This window comes from Giraffa tippelskirchi, chromosome 4, assembly GCF_054371585.1.
Source record: "Giraffa tippelskirchi isolate mGirTip1 chromosome 4, T2T-mGirTip1v1.2.pri, whole genome shotgun sequence".
Taxonomy (NCBI): Eukaryota; Metazoa; Chordata; class Mammalia; order Artiodactyla; family Giraffidae; genus Giraffa; species Giraffa tippelskirchi.
This window is the reverse complement of record NC_137278.1, coordinates 156,656,241-156,673,217: the sequence shown is the minus strand read 5'-3', so window position 1 is coordinate 156,673,217 and position 16,977 is coordinate 156,656,241. Positions and strand designations below refer to the sequence as shown.

The following is a 16,977-nucleotide window of genomic DNA, read 5'->3' as shown; positions in this document are numbered from 1 at the left end:
GGCGAATTTGTCATCGAAGGCGGGGCGCTGGAGGCAGCCCCGCCAAACCCCGGGGGAGGGGCGAAGGTCAGTAGCGGCGTTCCTAAGGCCTCTTTCAACCCCGCCTTGCCTGCCATTCAAGTTCCGACTTTTCGCAGTACTGGTTGAAGTTTCACTTTGACCCGCCTCCATCGCTCACCTGATTAGATGTTTATGAGTTAAAAGGCGGGGTCATGAGGGTATCGAGATTTTATTGGTTAAAGTATACGCCTGTCGACGGGGTACCGCCCCCTACCTTGAGGAGCTCGCCCTTTAGTGGCTCCTCACCTCGTCCATCTTCAAGGTTTCCCTCACTGTATTGGTCTGGGGTCTCGCCTATCAAGTCCTTTGCTCGTACTCGTTGGTGACAGCGCCGAAAGAGACCCGCCTTTCTTCAGAGGATTGGCGGATTGCACGCAGAGAGCCCACCCTTGATGGTAGGCGGGTAGTCGTGCAATTGGCTGGGGCCCCGCCCCAGGGCGAGGAGGAGGAGGAGGGGCAGGAGGGTTTGGTTGAGCTGCAGCTGTTTGTCTGTTCGACACAGGCTTGGGCCCGACGGGGGAGACGGAGCCCCAGGTACCGGGCTGATGGAGCCCGCAAGGGCAGGGGCGGAGGCGCCCCGGAGAGGAAAGCGGCCTGGCCTGAGGGCAGAGGCGGGTCTGGGCCTCCGCGAGGGGTTAGAATGGCCCACCGGAGAGGGGAGAAGGGGACCAGGCCCCGGCAGGCCTAATGGGGGCGCTGAGGAGGGGGCCGGGCGGGCTGGGAGCCCGAAGTTGGTGAGTCGGGGAGGCGGCCGGGAGGTGTTGGCGGCTGGGCTTGGGGGCCGGCGCGGGAGGCCCGGGACTTGCGTGCGGGCAGGGGCAGGCCTCATTGAGCGGCGCCGAAGAGGGAGGAGCTGGGGGAAAGGGACTGGGCGGCGGGTGAGGTAAGTCCATTCGCTGGGAGGTGAGGAGGGGTCAAACCCGACGCCCAGGCCCCGAGGGGAACCGGGGCGGGACTCTCGAGAGGTCTCATTGGAAGGGTGAGGGAAAGGCTCTTAACTGGGTAAGAGGCATTCTTTTCAGGCAAAGTGACTATTATAAAAATAACTAGGGTGCCCCAGAGTTCAGCCGAGAGGGATTTGGGCTCAGTGTGGGAGAACTGACACAAGCGAAGAAAGCTTTCCTAATCTAGAAGACTCAGGTAGCCAGACTAGTGGAAGCAGGGCCACGAATCAGTGATGGGAGCTTCTGGGAATGCTGAAGGGTGGGTTGGGGCTTTGGGTTTTGCGAGTACTCGCGCTTTTGTTCCCATTGGTGTGAAGATGTGGCAAGTTGAAGTTTTCTGGTACTCTCAGGGTAAACAATGAAGACAGATTGGTTTTTTTCTGTGACTGTTGGCAGTTCCCAACTCAGCCCCTACTCTCTTCCTTGGCCTCAAGCTGGTTTAGGCTGCAGTCTCGGTGTTTCTTCTTACCTCCTGTTTCATGTCCTGTGAAAAAGCTAAGAAATCGGATTTGGGGGATGTTTGTTCGTTTCTTTCCTGCTTAATAATGTGGTCTATATCGGAGACCATATCTCTAACCTGGAAGTGGGGAATCGGTGATTCATTTTCTGCTCTAGAAATGGGCTTAGGTATCCCCAACCATCCAAAGATCTTCTGACCATAGTTGGTGAAACTTTTGTGGCATTTAGACTTGGGTATTTCCCAGGCAGGTAATGATTATGCGGAATCAAGCCTGGAAATACGAGGTGATATCACAGAGGAAGGGATTTGGGGAAGAGAGAAATTCCATTCCAGAAGGTTGGCATCACCCGTTCTTTGTCTACTTCTTCAGGAGCCGGGGTTTCTGAGCTATTAGAAAGCTGGGTCAAACAGAGGCACTCGGGGAAGGAGGTGAGTAGAGAAAAGGAAGATGGATTTCTAAGACCCAGAGGTCCCTTCCTCCCATATATTTTGAACAGTCTACTGACCTCCTTAGTTCCCCCCATAGATTGGAGCTTATTGGATTTTCCCTTATTATACTTCCTCCTTTTTCCGTTTTATACCACTGTATTTTATAATTACATTTCTTTTTAACTGGGAAAGTGGTATGTACACGTTAAAATATTCAGGTTTTACAGAAGTGTAAAAAGTGTAAAACCCCCCATATATACCCCACTCATCCAGAAAGGTCAGAGATAAGAGACAGCAGATCAGACTAATCTTACTTCATTTTGGGGGGATGTGCCACCAAAAGCAATTCTGTTTTCATGTTCCCACCATGCTCTGGCTTCTCCTTCTTTCCAGTTTTCCCTTCTGGGATGATACTGTTATTTATTGTGCTCCTTTCACAGTTCATTCTGTCTTGCTTTTATCAAATTCAGACAAGCAGAGAGCTGTACTCTGGGTTATCCCTTCACATTCTTACACAAACACACACCCCACTTGTGCACTAGGTATCCTAAGGAAATGCCCAAATAGATGGCCAAAACGTCTTTCTCTTTTATGGGCAGGAAAGAAACATTAAAGTGAATCATTTTGTTTGGGAAAGTTGTTGGCATCTTTGCTAAAGTGAGGAATTTGAGATTTCTGTCTTGTGGTTCATGGTCTGCATGTTCAAATTATGTGATTCTCCCTTCATTATCCCCAAAGAAGATGATGGTTCTTCTAAAGGACCTCTGTGTCTGTCTTTCTATAGTGATATGAGAAGCTTCCAAATTTTTCTGGCTTTGAAATTGGTTTTCCTCTAAACCTCAACAAAGCTGGGACATTTTTTTACACCACCTCACTAATTGAATTTGTCCTTACTGGCTTTAGAAGCCCTGTGATGTGCCCAGCCTTTGTACAGTGCCCTTGGAAACCTTGATTGTTGTCCCTCCAGAAGCTTTTGTTTTCTCTTCTACAAAGCCACTCCTAGAGAAAATTGTGTAGATGTGTATGTGTTCTAAATCCTCACTAGCCTTTGCCATTTCCTGCATCCAGATGGTATCCTGTCCCTTCCTTTTTTTTTTTTGTCCCTTTCTTCTATACATCTCTTCTTATCTTTTCTACCTTCCCCTTAATCAAAGCCTACTTTCAAGAAATTGCTCCATATTAAGGTGTAAATAACGAATAGTCACTTAAAGTATTAATCCTTCCAAGAGTTTTAAATTTTAAAGAGGGAGTTAAAGAATGGAAATTATCAGTATAGAATTTCAAACATAGATCTGGAGTTGCAAAAATATATTTGGAAAAGAGGAGTTTCCCATTGCCCTTGAAGTCATATCTCATCCCTTCTAACTCTTTTTGCCCAGGAGCAAGGATTGCTCTTTTACAGTTTGCTTGCTTAAGCTCACTGATATAAATTTGACTTATGAGGGGACATAGGTATGAGAAGCAAGTGCCTGCTCCCTAATCCTACGGCATTTCAGATTGGTAAGTAACCAAAGTGTGAGAGAGTGCATTTAAATTAAGGAAATGCAACAGCCTGCTTGGAGGAGGGATACCTTAAAACCCTACACAATACACTCCCACTTCCCAAAAGAGTGTTTCAGGAAAGATTTAGTCATTGACTGAACAGTAACTGAGCTGAGGAAGGAGCCACCCAGGTGAGCAAAGTGTGTGCAGATTCTAGGTCAGATTGTAGTTTCTGTTGGGCAGTGGGTACCTTTTCAGAGGTGTGATTTTTTTTTCCTTTTTTTAAACTTGTGTTTCTTAAGTTTAGGAATTAATGGAGATATTGAACCAAAGGTTTTTTTTACACTTAACATTAACTGAAGATTCAGAAAACCTTGTTTTTAACCACAGTTGCCTCAGTGTTACAGTGGGAGGGCTGCATATTTGGTGTGATTAGGCCATCTGAGGCATAGTAACGGGTGACAGGAAAAGCAGTTAGCCCATGTGAGTTGCAACAGTACCTTGTGGGCTGGGTCTCAAGAGGGCCCTCTATCCAGGAGAGATGACAAACAGGCAAGAGAGAGATTTGGCCTATTAAAAACATTCCCAAATGGAAATAAGATTCTATCCAGATGGCACAGAAGGGGAGGAGTAGATGGAGGAAGCAAGCAGGATTGCTTTGACATTAATGAACACCTACTAGGGACCCCGACATTGTGCTTTGCTCTGGAGATTGAAAATGACATAAATAGTCACGCTTTTTGAGAAGTTCTTAGTTTAGCAGAGCAGACAGACACAATTAAATAAAGTAGTAAATGTTGTGATAAGAATACAGTCTTTTTTATTTTTTGACCATGCCACATGGCTTGTGGGATCTTAGTTCCCCGACCAGAGATTGAACCTGGGCCCAGGCAGTGAAAGCCCTAAGTCCTAACCACAGGACCACCAGGGAATTCCCAAGAATGTAGTCTTAATACTATGGGATTCCAGAGGAAGCACCAGTGAATTCTTTTGGGGTGAGAGGGTAATTACGCAATTTCAGAGAATGTGACATTTGAGTTTGTCCTTAAAAGATACATTAGGGGGGTTTGATAGGCAGACAAAGTGGAGAAAGGCATTCCAGTCTTTCCTAGGTCAATATGAGGGACTTTGCAGTACCATGCTGATAAGAGATTAAGTGTGCTTTTTGGCTTTGGGGGAAATATAAGGGAGAGGATTGGAGAAGGAACTGGCAACTCACTGCAGTATTCTTGCCTGGGAAATCCCATGGACAGAGAGAGAAACCTGGTAGGCTACACAGAGTCAGACACGACTGGGGCTACTGAACAGCAAGGGAGTGGGTAGAGGAAGTGGAAAAACTTTCTTTTAAGCTCGTGACTCATTGGTTAACATTGGATCAGCACAATGAGCCAAGTAGTGTAATTCTGTTTAAGATTTTGGTAACTTGGGGTCTAAACAAAGTTGGAGAGTTGAAGACACTTACTAGCTTCTGTGCTATCTTCCCTATTCAGTAAATCTCACGTTAATCCCACGGCCCATTGAATTCTGCAGAAATTACCACTGCTTTCCCTAGTGCCAGCCATTGAATTGCTCCTATTTCAGCTGTCCTGGCAGGGGTTGGTCAAGACCTTTTAGAGAAGAATAGTAATAAGTGATTCCTTCTATCAGAAGGATATGGGACTAAATTCTAGTTCCCAGGGAAGGCCTGGGGCTTCCTAACTTGTTTTCAGTCCCAAAGGAAGTATTTATCCAAACTGTATAGAGGCAGAAACTATCCAGTCTAAGCTCTTGTTCCTGTCCTGGTACTTTCTTTGAATTTCAGTTCAGAGTTCTGCATCTCCTGCTTCCTTAAGTGTTATAATGGTATTATAGGAGCAAGAGTGCCTTACTAGGAGAACTTGCTAGAAGGATATTTGCTACTAATCGGTTGTGTGATAGCTTGCTGTATAGGCAAGTTAGTTGATTGTAGTTACCTCAGTTTCCTTACTGTAAAGTACAGATTGGACTAGATGACCTCTAAACTGCCTCTAATCTGCAAAACTGAATTTATAGGGCTAACGTAAGGGAGGGAGCTAGACTCCAGTGGCTCTTTACCTGGAACTCAGTCTCTATTGATAGATGACAGACTTCTGGAGGCATCCATTATATGTAGTTGGGCTTCCCTGGTGGCTCAAACGGTAAAGAATCTGCCTGCAATACAGGAGACCCAGGTTCGATCACTGGTTTGGGAAGATCCCCTGGAAAAGGAAATGGCAACCTACTCCAGTATTCATTCTTGCCTGGAGAATTCCATGGACATGGACAAAGGAGCCTAGCAGGCTACAGTCCATGGGGTCACAAAGAGTCAGACACTACTGAGTGACTAACACACACATCATATGTAGTTGACATAGGAACTCAAAGCTACCAAGTGGGAAGGGATCTGAGGAATGGAGTCCTGCCCTCCCAGGGATCAGCAGGCTAAGCAACCTTTCCCTTTTTTTTTTTTTTTGGTCACACTGCTTGTGGGATCTTGGTTGCCCAACCAGGGATCGAACTCTTGCCCCCCTGCAGTGAAAGCTCCGGGTGTTAACCACTGGACTGCCAGGGAAGTCCCTTAGAAAGCTTTCCTATTCATATTTTCCTGTGCTGCTGGGAGAGCTACCTACACTAAAGAACTTGCCCCTCATTCTCCACCTCCACTTTCCCCAGTGGACTGATGACAGAGTCAAGCCTTAATCCTCCTTAGTCATTTGATAAGCCATTCTTGTGGAGCTGGAATCTGAGGGAAGTTAAGTCATTCTCATCTGAACTGAAAGGGCTGAAGGGAAGGAAAATCTCCTCCTCCCTTTCTTGCCTCAAGTTTGATGGTAATAATCATTACACTACCTGACTGGTTGGCTGTGGTTTGTTTTTTGCCTTCCGATGGGTCGTTTGCCCACTGTCGATTGTCAGCCAAAAAAATCACCACCAGGATAGGGGAGAAATCAATTGAATCTTATGTGTATTATTCCATTTCTGTACCCCTCATCTTTCTAGAGTCTAGCTGTTGCATTATTAACAAGCTGGGATTAAAAATGAAGGCACAGAGATGGGCAGCCGGTCAGTTACCGTGAACAGAGAAGATAGGACATAGTCTTGAGCTGAAACACTGGAGTGGGAGAGTCTTTCCTAACCCAGTAGTTACTAATCTCTGACAGTTCAAGAAAGTTTGCTCATTGACTCTGGCTTGACTTACCATCTGATGGGGTTAGTGACCAAGGGCTTTTCAACTCGAGTATCTGTGACTGTTTCCTACCTTGTTTTTTTTTTCATCTTGGCCACACCATGCAACTTGCAGGTCCCTGACCAGGGATTGAACCCAGGCCACGGCAGTGAGAGCATGGAGTCTTAACCACTGGACTGCCAGGGAATTCCCACCTGTTTCCTATCTTCACACTTCTCCAACTCCTACTCTTTCCCCAGGCCTAGAAAGATGTGTCTGCCAATGAGAATTCAGTTCACTCTAACTTGGTGTTCTGCCCCTTAGATCACATGCTTTGAAATGTGAAGGAGTAAGTCAAAGAATCTAGTTACTTTTCCTGTTGTTTCATAAGAGTATAGTATATGTGTATCAACCTAAAGGAAACTTGATCAGCTTATCATCCATAGGTTTTTTTTTCTCCCTATCATGTCCTCTGTTTTCAAGTGTAGAGTTATAATGGCCTATCCTCTTTACCTATGAAACAATGTATATGAAGTATTACATAAGTATATTTTTAAAAATAATCCTCTCAGGTGCTGAGAAACTGTATAAGAGAAACATATTTCTTAAATGTACCCAGAACTTTAAGTTCAAATTCTGCCTTTTACTATTTTCCCCTATTATCCTTCCTACTCCATCCCTAGATCCTCATAGATAAGGAAGCTGAAGCTCAGAAAGGTAAAGGGGGTGAGTGGCCTAGGATCACAGTGGGTTAATTGACAAAGCAGAGAATAAAACTAAGGCTTGCCTGATTCTAGAGCCCTTACCACTGCGCAGGACTGCCTCTGTTGACTTTAGCATTCCATTTTCATAATTGCTCTATAACTTTAGTAGCAGGATTGGAAAATAGCAGGATTGGAAAACCTCTGACCCCTGGAGAGCTATATTCGGCCTTCATCTTAATTTCACCTGGAAGTGCTTTTGTAGGCCAGCCAGAGACTAGATTTCCTACTAACCTGTCTTTCAGTGACAAGCCTCTCCAAAGCAGTGTTTGTTAAACCTTTTTTTTTTTTTTGATCATGGCTTATTAAAAAAGGTTTTTTACATCAAAATTCAGTGTGTGTACATACAACTACAAGTGAAGCATTTTCACAAAATGATTCTCATCTTTATTATTTGCATGCGCATGATAATTTTTTTCTTTTTTTTTTTAATATACTGATCATGATCCACCAAGTGATTTCAAGATCACTACTGGCTTACAGCATAAAAACACTGCTCTAAAGGTTTGAGGATGAAAAGAGATAAAGAGCTGTGACTAGTAGTTAAGAAGCTAATTAATACTGATTCTTGCAGTACTGGTTCCCAGAATTTTGGATTTTACAGACAAATTAAATTTAAGAGTTCTCTTTTTCCACATAAGTATATTTAGAAAGCTTACTACTGACTAGCAACACCATTATTTATTTTTTAAAAAAGCATTTTTTAAAAAAGTTATGTAGGAAACTGTAAATATATATTTCCTGTTAATAAAAGAAAGATTTATGTAGAATGAAAATACCTGAGTTCTTTACATACCATTTTCCTTAGTCTCGGTTTCCCTAGAGGGAGTAACCACTGTTAACAGATGAGCATATATCTTTCCATACCTTTTTCTTTGTAGAATTTTGCTTTGTTTTTTTAGAAATAGAATCAGCCGAGTGTTTTGCTTTTTTTTAAAATTGAACTATAGGTCTTAGAGGCTTATCCATGGAATAAATACATATTTACCTTTGAGAGAAAATTGATACTAAAGGATCAATTATAACGGATGTTATAAAGGATACTCTTAAATTGAATAAATTTAGCTTTGTGAAAAACTTGCTGTATCATTTTTATTTTAACATTTCATCATAGACCAGTGAAAAGTTCATCACAAAGTGGCATATGTATATCTGAATTCCTAAGACTCATTGACCTAGGGGACTACAAAATACCCAGTAGGGTCAGAGTAATTTTATACAGTCCTCTGTCTTAATCTAGTCTATGCTGAGACTTTTCTGGGTTTTCCACTTTCTGTCTCATTTCTCTGTTAACTTCCTCTTACACTTTTTTTTTTTTCTCTACCTCCTTCATATAATGGCTGCTCTTTAGGATTGGATGGTGAAGAAAGCTGAGCACCGAAGAATTGATGCTTTTGAACTGTGGTGTTGGAGAAGACTCTTGAGAGTCCCTTGGACTGCAAGGAGATCCAATCAATCCATCCTAAAAGAGATCAATCCTGAGTGTTCATTGGAAGGTCTGATGTTGAAGCTGAAACTCCAATACTTTGGCCACCTCATGCGAAGGGTTGACTCATTGGAAAAGACCCTGATGCTGGGACGGATTGGGGGCAAGAAGAGAAGGGGACAACAGAGGATGAGATGGTTGGATGGCATCACTGACTCGATGGACATGGGTTTGGGTGGACTCCGGGAGTTGGTGATGGACAGGGAGGCCTGGCATGCTGCAATTCATGGGGTCGCAAAGAGTCGGACACGACTGAGCGACTGAACTGAACTTTAGGATTATGTTGATAACAACTAATATTGAGATGTCCTTTAATATATTAAATTGATTATTTCTGTGAATCATGGCCACTAAATAATATCTGTCTTACTGTTTATTAGCACTATATTAAACACATCTTTCACTTAATCTTTAGGGCTATTCTATAAGATAGGTATTTTTTCCATTTAATAAAGGTAGAAGGTAAGGCTCAGGAAGAGAAATTTTCTTGATGTCATATTAATAATGATTCAGTTCAGTCGCTCAGTCGTGTCTGACTCTTTGCGACCCCATGAATTGCAGCACGCCAGGCCTCTCTGTCCATCACCAACTCCCGGAGTCTACCTAAACCCATGTCCATCGAGTCAGTGATGCCATCCAACCATCTCATCCTCTGTCGTCCCCTTCTCCTCCTGCCCCCAATCCTACCCAGCATTAGGGTCTTTTCCAATGAGTCAACTCTTCGCATGAGGTTGCCAAAGTATTGGAGTTTCAGCTTCAACATCAGTCCTTCCAATGAACACCCAGGATTGATCTCCTTTAGGATGGACTGGTTGGATCTCCTTGCAGTCCAAGGGACTCTCAAGAGTCTTCTCCAACACAACAGTTCAAAAGCATCGATTCTGCGGCGCCCAGATTTCTTCACCGTCCAACTCTCACATCCATACGTGACCACTGGAAAAACCATAGCCTTGACTAGACGGACTTTTGTTGGCAAAGTAATGTCTCTGCTTTTAAATATGCTATCTAGGTTGGCCATAACCTTCCTTCCAAGGATTAAGTGTCTTTTAATTTCATGGCTGCAATCACCATCAGCAGTGATTTTGGAGCCCCAAAAAATAAAGTCTGACACTGTTTCCACTGTTTCCCCATCTATTTCCCATGAAGTTATGGGACCGGATGCCATGATCTTAGTTTTCCGAACGTTGAGCTTTAAGCCAACTTTTTCACTCTCCTCTTTCACTTTCATCAAGAGGCTCTTTAGTTCTTCTTCACCTTCTGCCATAAGGGTGGTGTCATCTGCATATCTGAGGTTACTGATATTTGTCCCAGCAATCTTGATTCCAGCTTGTGTTTCTTCCAGCCCAGCATTTCTCATGATGTACTCTGCATATAAGTTAAATAAGCAGGGTGACAATATACAGCCTTGACGTACTCCTTTTCCTGTTTGGAACCAGTCTGTTGTTCCATGTCCAGTTCTAACTGTTGCTTCCTGACCTGCATACAGGTTTCTCAAGAGACAGGTCAGATGGTCTGGTATTCCCATCTCTTTCAGAATTTTCCACAGTTTATTGTGTTACACACAGTCAAAGGCTTTGGCATAGTCAATAAAGCAGAAATAGATGTTTTTCTGGAACTCTCTTGCTTTTTCGATGATCCAGCGGATATTGGCAATTTGATCTCTGGTTCCTCTGCCTTTTCTAAAACCAGCTTGAACGTCTGGAAGTTCATGGTTCACGTATTGCTGAAGCCTGGCTTGGAGAATTTTGATTAATTAGTAATTATATTTATAATTATAGTCATTAATGATTAGTAGCTTAATATTCATTGATATAGTACCTTTTGTCAAATATTTATGTTCTCTATATGTATTATTGCATTTAGTCCTCACAACACCTTTTGAAGTAGGTGCTCATAGACTGTTATCCCATTTTACAGATGAGGAAACAAATGCACAGGTAGATTTAGTAATTTGTCCAAAAGTTCATAGCTAGTAAGTGGAACTAAAATGAATCCAATGAATTGGACTCCACAGCTTTTGTTCCTCTATGCTTCTTCCTTTATGGCTTTTCTGTCCTTTCCATCTTTACTAATACTGCAGATATTTTTAACCCTGATTTGATCCCAAAGCAATCATTTTTTTCACTAGATATGTCACAGAGTATGATGTTTATGGAGTCACTAGAATCAATCTTGGAGAAGGGGAACATCAATTTGAACCAGCAAAGTACAATCCAAGCAGTGCTTAGTTTTGGGGTGAGGTGGTTTTGCATGTTCTGATCATGCTAACGCTTCTTTGAATCTCATAGTTCTTTTCCCCTCAGAGTCAGGATGATGAAATACATTCAGGTTTGGATGATTGGACACTCAAAGTCCCAACTTCTCTCTCTCTGTCTCCTCTGCACCACCAGCTTTCCTAGCCACTTAGAAGGTAGAGAAGGTGGCTAAGTTATACTCTTTCATCAAGTATTTATTACTTGAAGACTTAATCCCTGTGCCATCTTCTGGAGATTCCTGCATGTGTTTAGAAGGTACACCTTCTTTCTCTGCCTCTGATTTGGAGGGCTACAGCTGTTAGGCCTTTTTAGTGTGGAGAGTAATCTAATCCCTAGGCACCAAGAAGAGAGCTGCAAGTTGAGAGTAAATCAAGCCTACTGACTCAGACTTGATAGATTTTCAGACTCAGAGTGGTGGCAGAAGCAAAGGGAAAGAGTTAACACTGAATGTAGTCTGTTTCTCTGTTACCTTTGAGCAGAAATGAGAAAGGATAGATTTTTCTGGTAATTGGATCCTGGTTTGATTTTCAGAAATGTCAGTTTTCAGAAATGGTCATATATGAAGGATATAGAACCATAAGCTATCCCTCTGCTCTTCAGAGGGATGACTGTTACCTACACCCCTAGAGTGAATTTCTCATTTTGAAGGCTAGAAAAAAGAGGGGGTAAGAAAAGGACAGCACCAGGACACCAAAGAGATAGTAGGGATCTGGGGTACTTTTGGGTGGACCTGAGTGTTCTTTAGGCCAACTAAAAGTTGATTGATTTGCTATTCTTTGAAGACCTGGTGGGGAATGATTGGGAGATTAACAACTACTCTCACACGGTTTTCAGTCTCTCCATTGCAGCACACTCTACTTTAAATGCTATTCTTATTTTCTTGATCCCCACTCTTACCACTGAGTGCCAGGTGCCTGGGACCCTCTCAGTGGTGTAAGCTTTTAATGGTGGGTGATTATAAGACTTAAGTCCTTATTGGAGCAAAGAAATGAAGAGATTCTGTCCTTTCTCTTAAAAACTGATTGCCATTGTCATGGCCCTGTGTTTAATTTTACCCACTTTTTTCCTTGCAGAACTGTTGAAGCCTGGACGTCCCCTCCCCTCCCCCTCCCCCCTCTGCCGCTTTGTGGCATCCCCCTCCCTCCACCCTTTCCCACTCTGATTATCTAGCCATGACTAGCAGAAGCACAGCCAGGCCCAATGGGCAGCCCCAGGCCAGCAAAATATGCCAGTTCAAATTGGTCCTGCTGGGTGAATCCGCAGTGGGGAAATCTAGCCTGGTATTACGTTTTGTCAAAGGGCAGTTCCACGAGTACCAGGAGAGCACCATTGGAGGTAAGTACTTCAGGGAGAGAAGAGATTTAGTGTTTAGAGGGGCTATTGAAGGGAAATCTAGGGATCTGATTTTGCCGCTGGCCCTCTTAGCTCCCTGAAATGGAAATCTTTTATGAAACAAAAAAATTGCCATAATGCCCCAAAACAGGTCTCTGTTCATCCTCTTCCTAGAAGAAAGTTAGAAAGGTTGGCCTTTGAGCACAAAAAAAACCACTTTTTAAAAAAATCTCAGACTATTTTCCTCTTCCTGCTCTCATCTTAATACCAGTGAAGTTCAGTTGAAGGTCATTTTGAGCAGGGTTGATTTGGGGCAGTGGCTCATAATCAAAGGTGTACATCTGAAACTCCTGGGGAGCATGCTGGGCCCTACCTCAGATTGGCTGATTAGTTTTGGAAGGAGGGTGAGATTGGTGGCAGTATAGATGTGTATGTTTGGGAAAGCTCCTTAGATGATCTTTGATGCACACATCTGGAACTAAATACAAAACATAAATTTGCCTTTCTTACCTTGGCTACCTTCTCTATGCCAGTATCCCGAAATAGAGTGCTAATTCAATATGAGAACTCCCCATATTTCTCCTTCCCCACTTTTATTACTTACCTTGGAAATGCATTCTTAGACCAGCAGAAGTAATAAATAAAAAAGTAACAGCCAAATAATATAATGGTGGGACCTCACATCAGGCTTTAAAATCTTCTAATCAGTTCTTGATGTGACTTTTATCTGAAGCTTATTGTCTCTCATTATCTCTTAATCTATTTTGGTTAGAAGACTCTGGTATTAAAGCTGGTTCTTTCTAGCCCTCAGAGTTTACCATGGTGCCCCCATTCCTTAGCTGGAAAGACTTCTGGCAGGAAGGATTTAGCCAAGAGGAGGCTTAATTCTGGTGCTAAGACCCGAAGGAAAATGCTAAACCTTTCCAGAGTATAAGAAGGAGAATGCTAAACCTTTCCTGTAGCTGAACGGCCTGGGTAGTGACTGGTCTTAGACTGACAGTGGAGATATTTTGAAGGAGGGTGGGATGTTCCAGTGCATTCTCCCACTTACACCAGCTTCTCCTCTGTTCTCTCATTCATAGCGGCCTTCCTCACCCAGTCTGTTTGTCTAGATGACACGACAGTCAAGTTTGAGATCTGGGACACAGCTGGGCAGGAGCGATACCATAGCTTGGCCCCCATGTACTACAGAGGTGCCCAAGCTGCCATTGTGGTTTATGACATTACTAATCAGGTAAGTGGGCTGAGAAGATTGTCCATGCTTTTATTTATAGGAAATAAATTAGGTGGGGGAGAGAAAACCGGTTCTTGAAATAGAAAAATAAGAATACAAATTACACTTCCAAGTGTTGAGAAGACAGAGGTAATGAATTACCAGAAACAGATGGTTTCAATGAGTAAAGGCTGCTTAGAAGAGGTGAGTTTTGAGATTGGACTCTGAAGGTGATAGCCCTAGATTGGCAGTCATTCCAGCCTACCCACTCTCATCCTTGTGTTTTCCCAGGAAACCTTCGCCCGAGCGAAGACATGGGTAAAAGAACTACAGCGACAGGCCAGTCCTAGCATCGTTATTGCCCTGGCAGGGAACAAAGCCGACCTGGCCAACAAGCGCATGGTGGAGTATGAAGTAAGATGGCCACCGAGTCCCTCTCTGACACACTCCCTCTATGCTTGGGACCTCTTTTTTCCAAACCTGCCCTCTCTGAAAACCTCATCTGAGGACATTCATCATCTCATTCCCCAGTTCTGCACCAAGTTAAATACAGCAGCACTGTGACCCTAATGCCAGCCAGGAGATTTTAGAGGAGTCAGAAGAAAATTCCAGAGCAGAGGGGTAGGGGAGTACCAGTACCAGCTGTGGGGGTACCAGTGTGAAAAGAGGAAGGAGGGAGCAATTGAATTTGAGGTAAGGGACTCAAGTGTCAGAACCCAAAAGCCCCTAACCAACTTACCACCTTCCCTGTAATTAAGTTTCCTGACATCTGTTTGTTGGATTAAGTGGTGGAGACCATGGGTTATCCCTTGAGGGAGTCATCACCAAATTATGGGTCCAGGACCAGCTGGCTCAGAGGGGAGGGAACCTAGGATGTTGCCTAGCTCCAGTGCTACATGGGAGTGGAAAGGCAGTACTTGTCCCTGCCCTACAGTCTGAGTACCAGTACACCCCACCCCTTGCAGGAGGCCCAGGCGTATGCAGATGACAACAGCTTATTGTTTATGGAGACTTCAGCCAAGACAGCTATGAACGTGAACGATCTCTTCCTGGCAATAGGTAAGGTCAGAGCAGCCTGAGGTCTTCTGTCGTTTTTCCCTTGCCTCTAGGCAAGATCACTAACCCAGGTCATAAGGATAAATGGGAGTGTCTCCCCTTATGAAAACTTTAGGTGTGGAAATACCGTAACTTTCCATCGTGACCTCCATCCTTTGGTTGCAGCTTGAGCCCCCTCATCTTCAGTGTCGTTTGCAATGAACCCTCCCCTCTTCAGAACATTCTTTTAGTATCTCACATTTCCCCTTTCCCCCAATAGTCTTTTTTTGGGGAGATGAGTAAAATCTACCATACTTTGTTCCCTTCTGTTTTTATCTCTAGCTAAGAAGTTGCCAAAGAGTGAACCCCAGAATCTGGGGGGTGCAGCAGGCCGAAGCCGGGGTGTGGATCTTCACGAGCAGTCCCAGCAGAACAAGAGCCAGTGTTGTAGCAACTGAGGGGGTGGCTAGCAGCAAACAAGTATGGAGCTAGCACGAGAGCTAAGAAATAACCTCCATCCCCACCCCTCAGCACACAGCCCCTACGGTAACAGCACACTGAGCCCTGGCTCCCAAGGGCTGCCTCTTGACAGCTCCGTCATGGCACTTTTTAACGCTTCAGCAACAACACCAGGCAGCTGTTGCCACTGGCCTCCTACCCCTACTCTGGGGCTTGGGGGTCAGATCCCCCAGGACTTATCTTCCAAAACAAACTTTCTTCACTTTGTATTATAGGTGCAAGACAGTGACCTACTCATCTTTCCTCCTCCTCCTGCCCATTTTTTCAGAAAACTTTTTTTTTTCCCATCTCTTGCCCCTTCTCATTCTGCTTTTGGTCAATCTCTGTTCTTGATCTCCTTTTCCTCCTCTTCCCAGGATGGAGAAGGTGGTGAACCCAGGAACTGAGGAAGGTTTCCAGTTCTGTCACATTAAGGGCCTTGGGGGAAAGTAAGGCTCAGAGCAGGGGGGGAGTAAGGAAACATTGCCTTTTTGTTTTGTTTGGTTGGAGTTTCTCATATTTGAAAGCACTGCAGCGTCCATGAGTTGGCCTTGTGGAGGGTTTTTCTAGGTAGAGGTGGGAATGGGACAGCCAGCTCCCGGGCACCAGGTTGGAGTCTTGCTATTGGCTGACTGGGCAGAAGTGGAAGGGGTGGAGAGGCAGTGTCATATGTGGCTCATGAACTCTTCCAAGGCCTATTTTCCCCTCACCCAGCTTTTTAGGTAGCTTCTCCCCCATAATGGGGGAGATTCTGGACCCCAGAGTCCTCCAAAGAATCTTCACTGGTTGCCTGCCTCTTTGGCTCTGCTGTGATCTAAATGGAGGAGGGACCAGTTTCTGATACCCATCCTCTGACTTAGGCATTTTTTTCTCTCTGGCCTTCAGATGGCCTCAGCCCCAGCCACCATATCCCCCTGCAGTTTGCACTTTAATTGATGGTAGTTCAGTTGTGATACATGTTTAAAGGGCGGTTTGGTTGATTTACTTGCCCTCTTTTTAATTAGTGGAATCCAAGGTGTATATGAGATTTGAGGAGGGGCTGCAGAGAACAGTACTGGTGGCAGCTAGTCAAGCCCAGTCTCCACTGCTAGCTTCCTCTAACTCTGATTCTTACTTCACCTATATTCTTGCCAACCTAACTCTTGGCTGTAGGTTTACCTTTCCTGGGAAATTAACTGAGCAACTGGAGAGCAGTCTCAGGATAGCATAGGGCCACTCACTATAGGGGAGTGAAGAAGAGTCCAGCCAGAGGGAGGCGTTTTCTGTGCTTTTCCAGGGTTCCCATTCAATTTGATCCACCCATTACCGTATCTTTTCTACTTCCCTGTAAATAGGTATGATCTTTATTCCCACTGTACAGTCTGTTCTGCCCCCCTACCTCCCATCAAGCCCGATTTCTTTTCTCCTTTGTTAGTATCTTCAGTTTGCCATGCTTACCGCCCCAAACCCATCCCCCATGCAACCAGTGGTTTAATCCACATACCACTAGGGAGTTGTACCACAGAGGTCTACCTGTGGCCCCCTCATATCATAACATCTGTTCCTGTGGACAGGGAATGACTGGCACTCAAGGTCTCTCACGACTGTCTCACATCACCAGAGGATATTGGTCCTTTCTAAATCTCTAGCCTCTCTCCACGTCTCTCATCAGGTATTTTAAGATGTCTTTGGGAAGCCATCAAAGCAAGAGAGAACTCTAAATTCCTTCTTGTTCTAGCTTAGAATTTTGGAGAAATTGGGGAAAATAAGATAGGAGAGGCCATAGTGAGCTAGAATTGGAACTTTCTGCCCTTTGGGCTTGCAGACTGCTTTCTGTCCCAGAGCAGCTGAGAAATAAATGACGCCGAGATTCTGAAGGA

General features: G+C 44.2%; 1 protein-coding gene and 1 long non-coding RNA gene across 10 annotated transcripts; one reads left to right on the top strand and one right to left on the bottom strand.

Annotated features, from left to right (window-relative positions):
* Window positions 1–213: 213 nt before the first annotated feature.
* On the bottom strand, window positions 214–1,756 carry LOC145546915 (uncharacterized). The gene is made up of 2 exons (XR_014083393.1): window positions 1,582–1,756; window positions 214–1,499 (listed from the first exon to the last, which is right to left on the bottom strand). It is a non-coding gene; the product is annotated as an uncharacterized LOC145546915 (long non-coding RNA).
* RAB5B (RAB5B, member RAS oncogene family) lies at window positions 556–16,970 on the top strand. Of its 9 annotated transcripts, none has more exons than XM_081595223.1 (7): window positions 556–594; window positions 1,835–1,893; window positions 12,114–12,375; window positions 13,485–13,606; window positions 13,877–13,999; window positions 14,551–14,644; window positions 14,963–16,970. In XM_081595223.1, the coding sequence occupies exons 3-7, from the start codon at window positions 12,213–12,215 to the stop codon at window positions 15,076–15,078; spliced, it is 618 nt and encodes a 205-aa protein (XP_081451349.1). In that variant the 5' UTR covers window positions 556–594; window positions 1,835–1,893; window positions 12,114–12,212; the 3' UTR covers window positions 15,079–16,970. The 9 variants fall into 9 exon arrangements, with proteins under 9 accessions (XP_081451349.1, XP_081451341.1, XP_081451346.1 ...); XM_081595215.1 differs by having other exon boundaries at window positions 13,455–13,606; XM_081595220.1 differs by having other exon boundaries at window positions 1,709–1,893; window positions 13,455–13,606.
* Window positions 16,971–16,977: the final 7 nt, after the last annotated feature.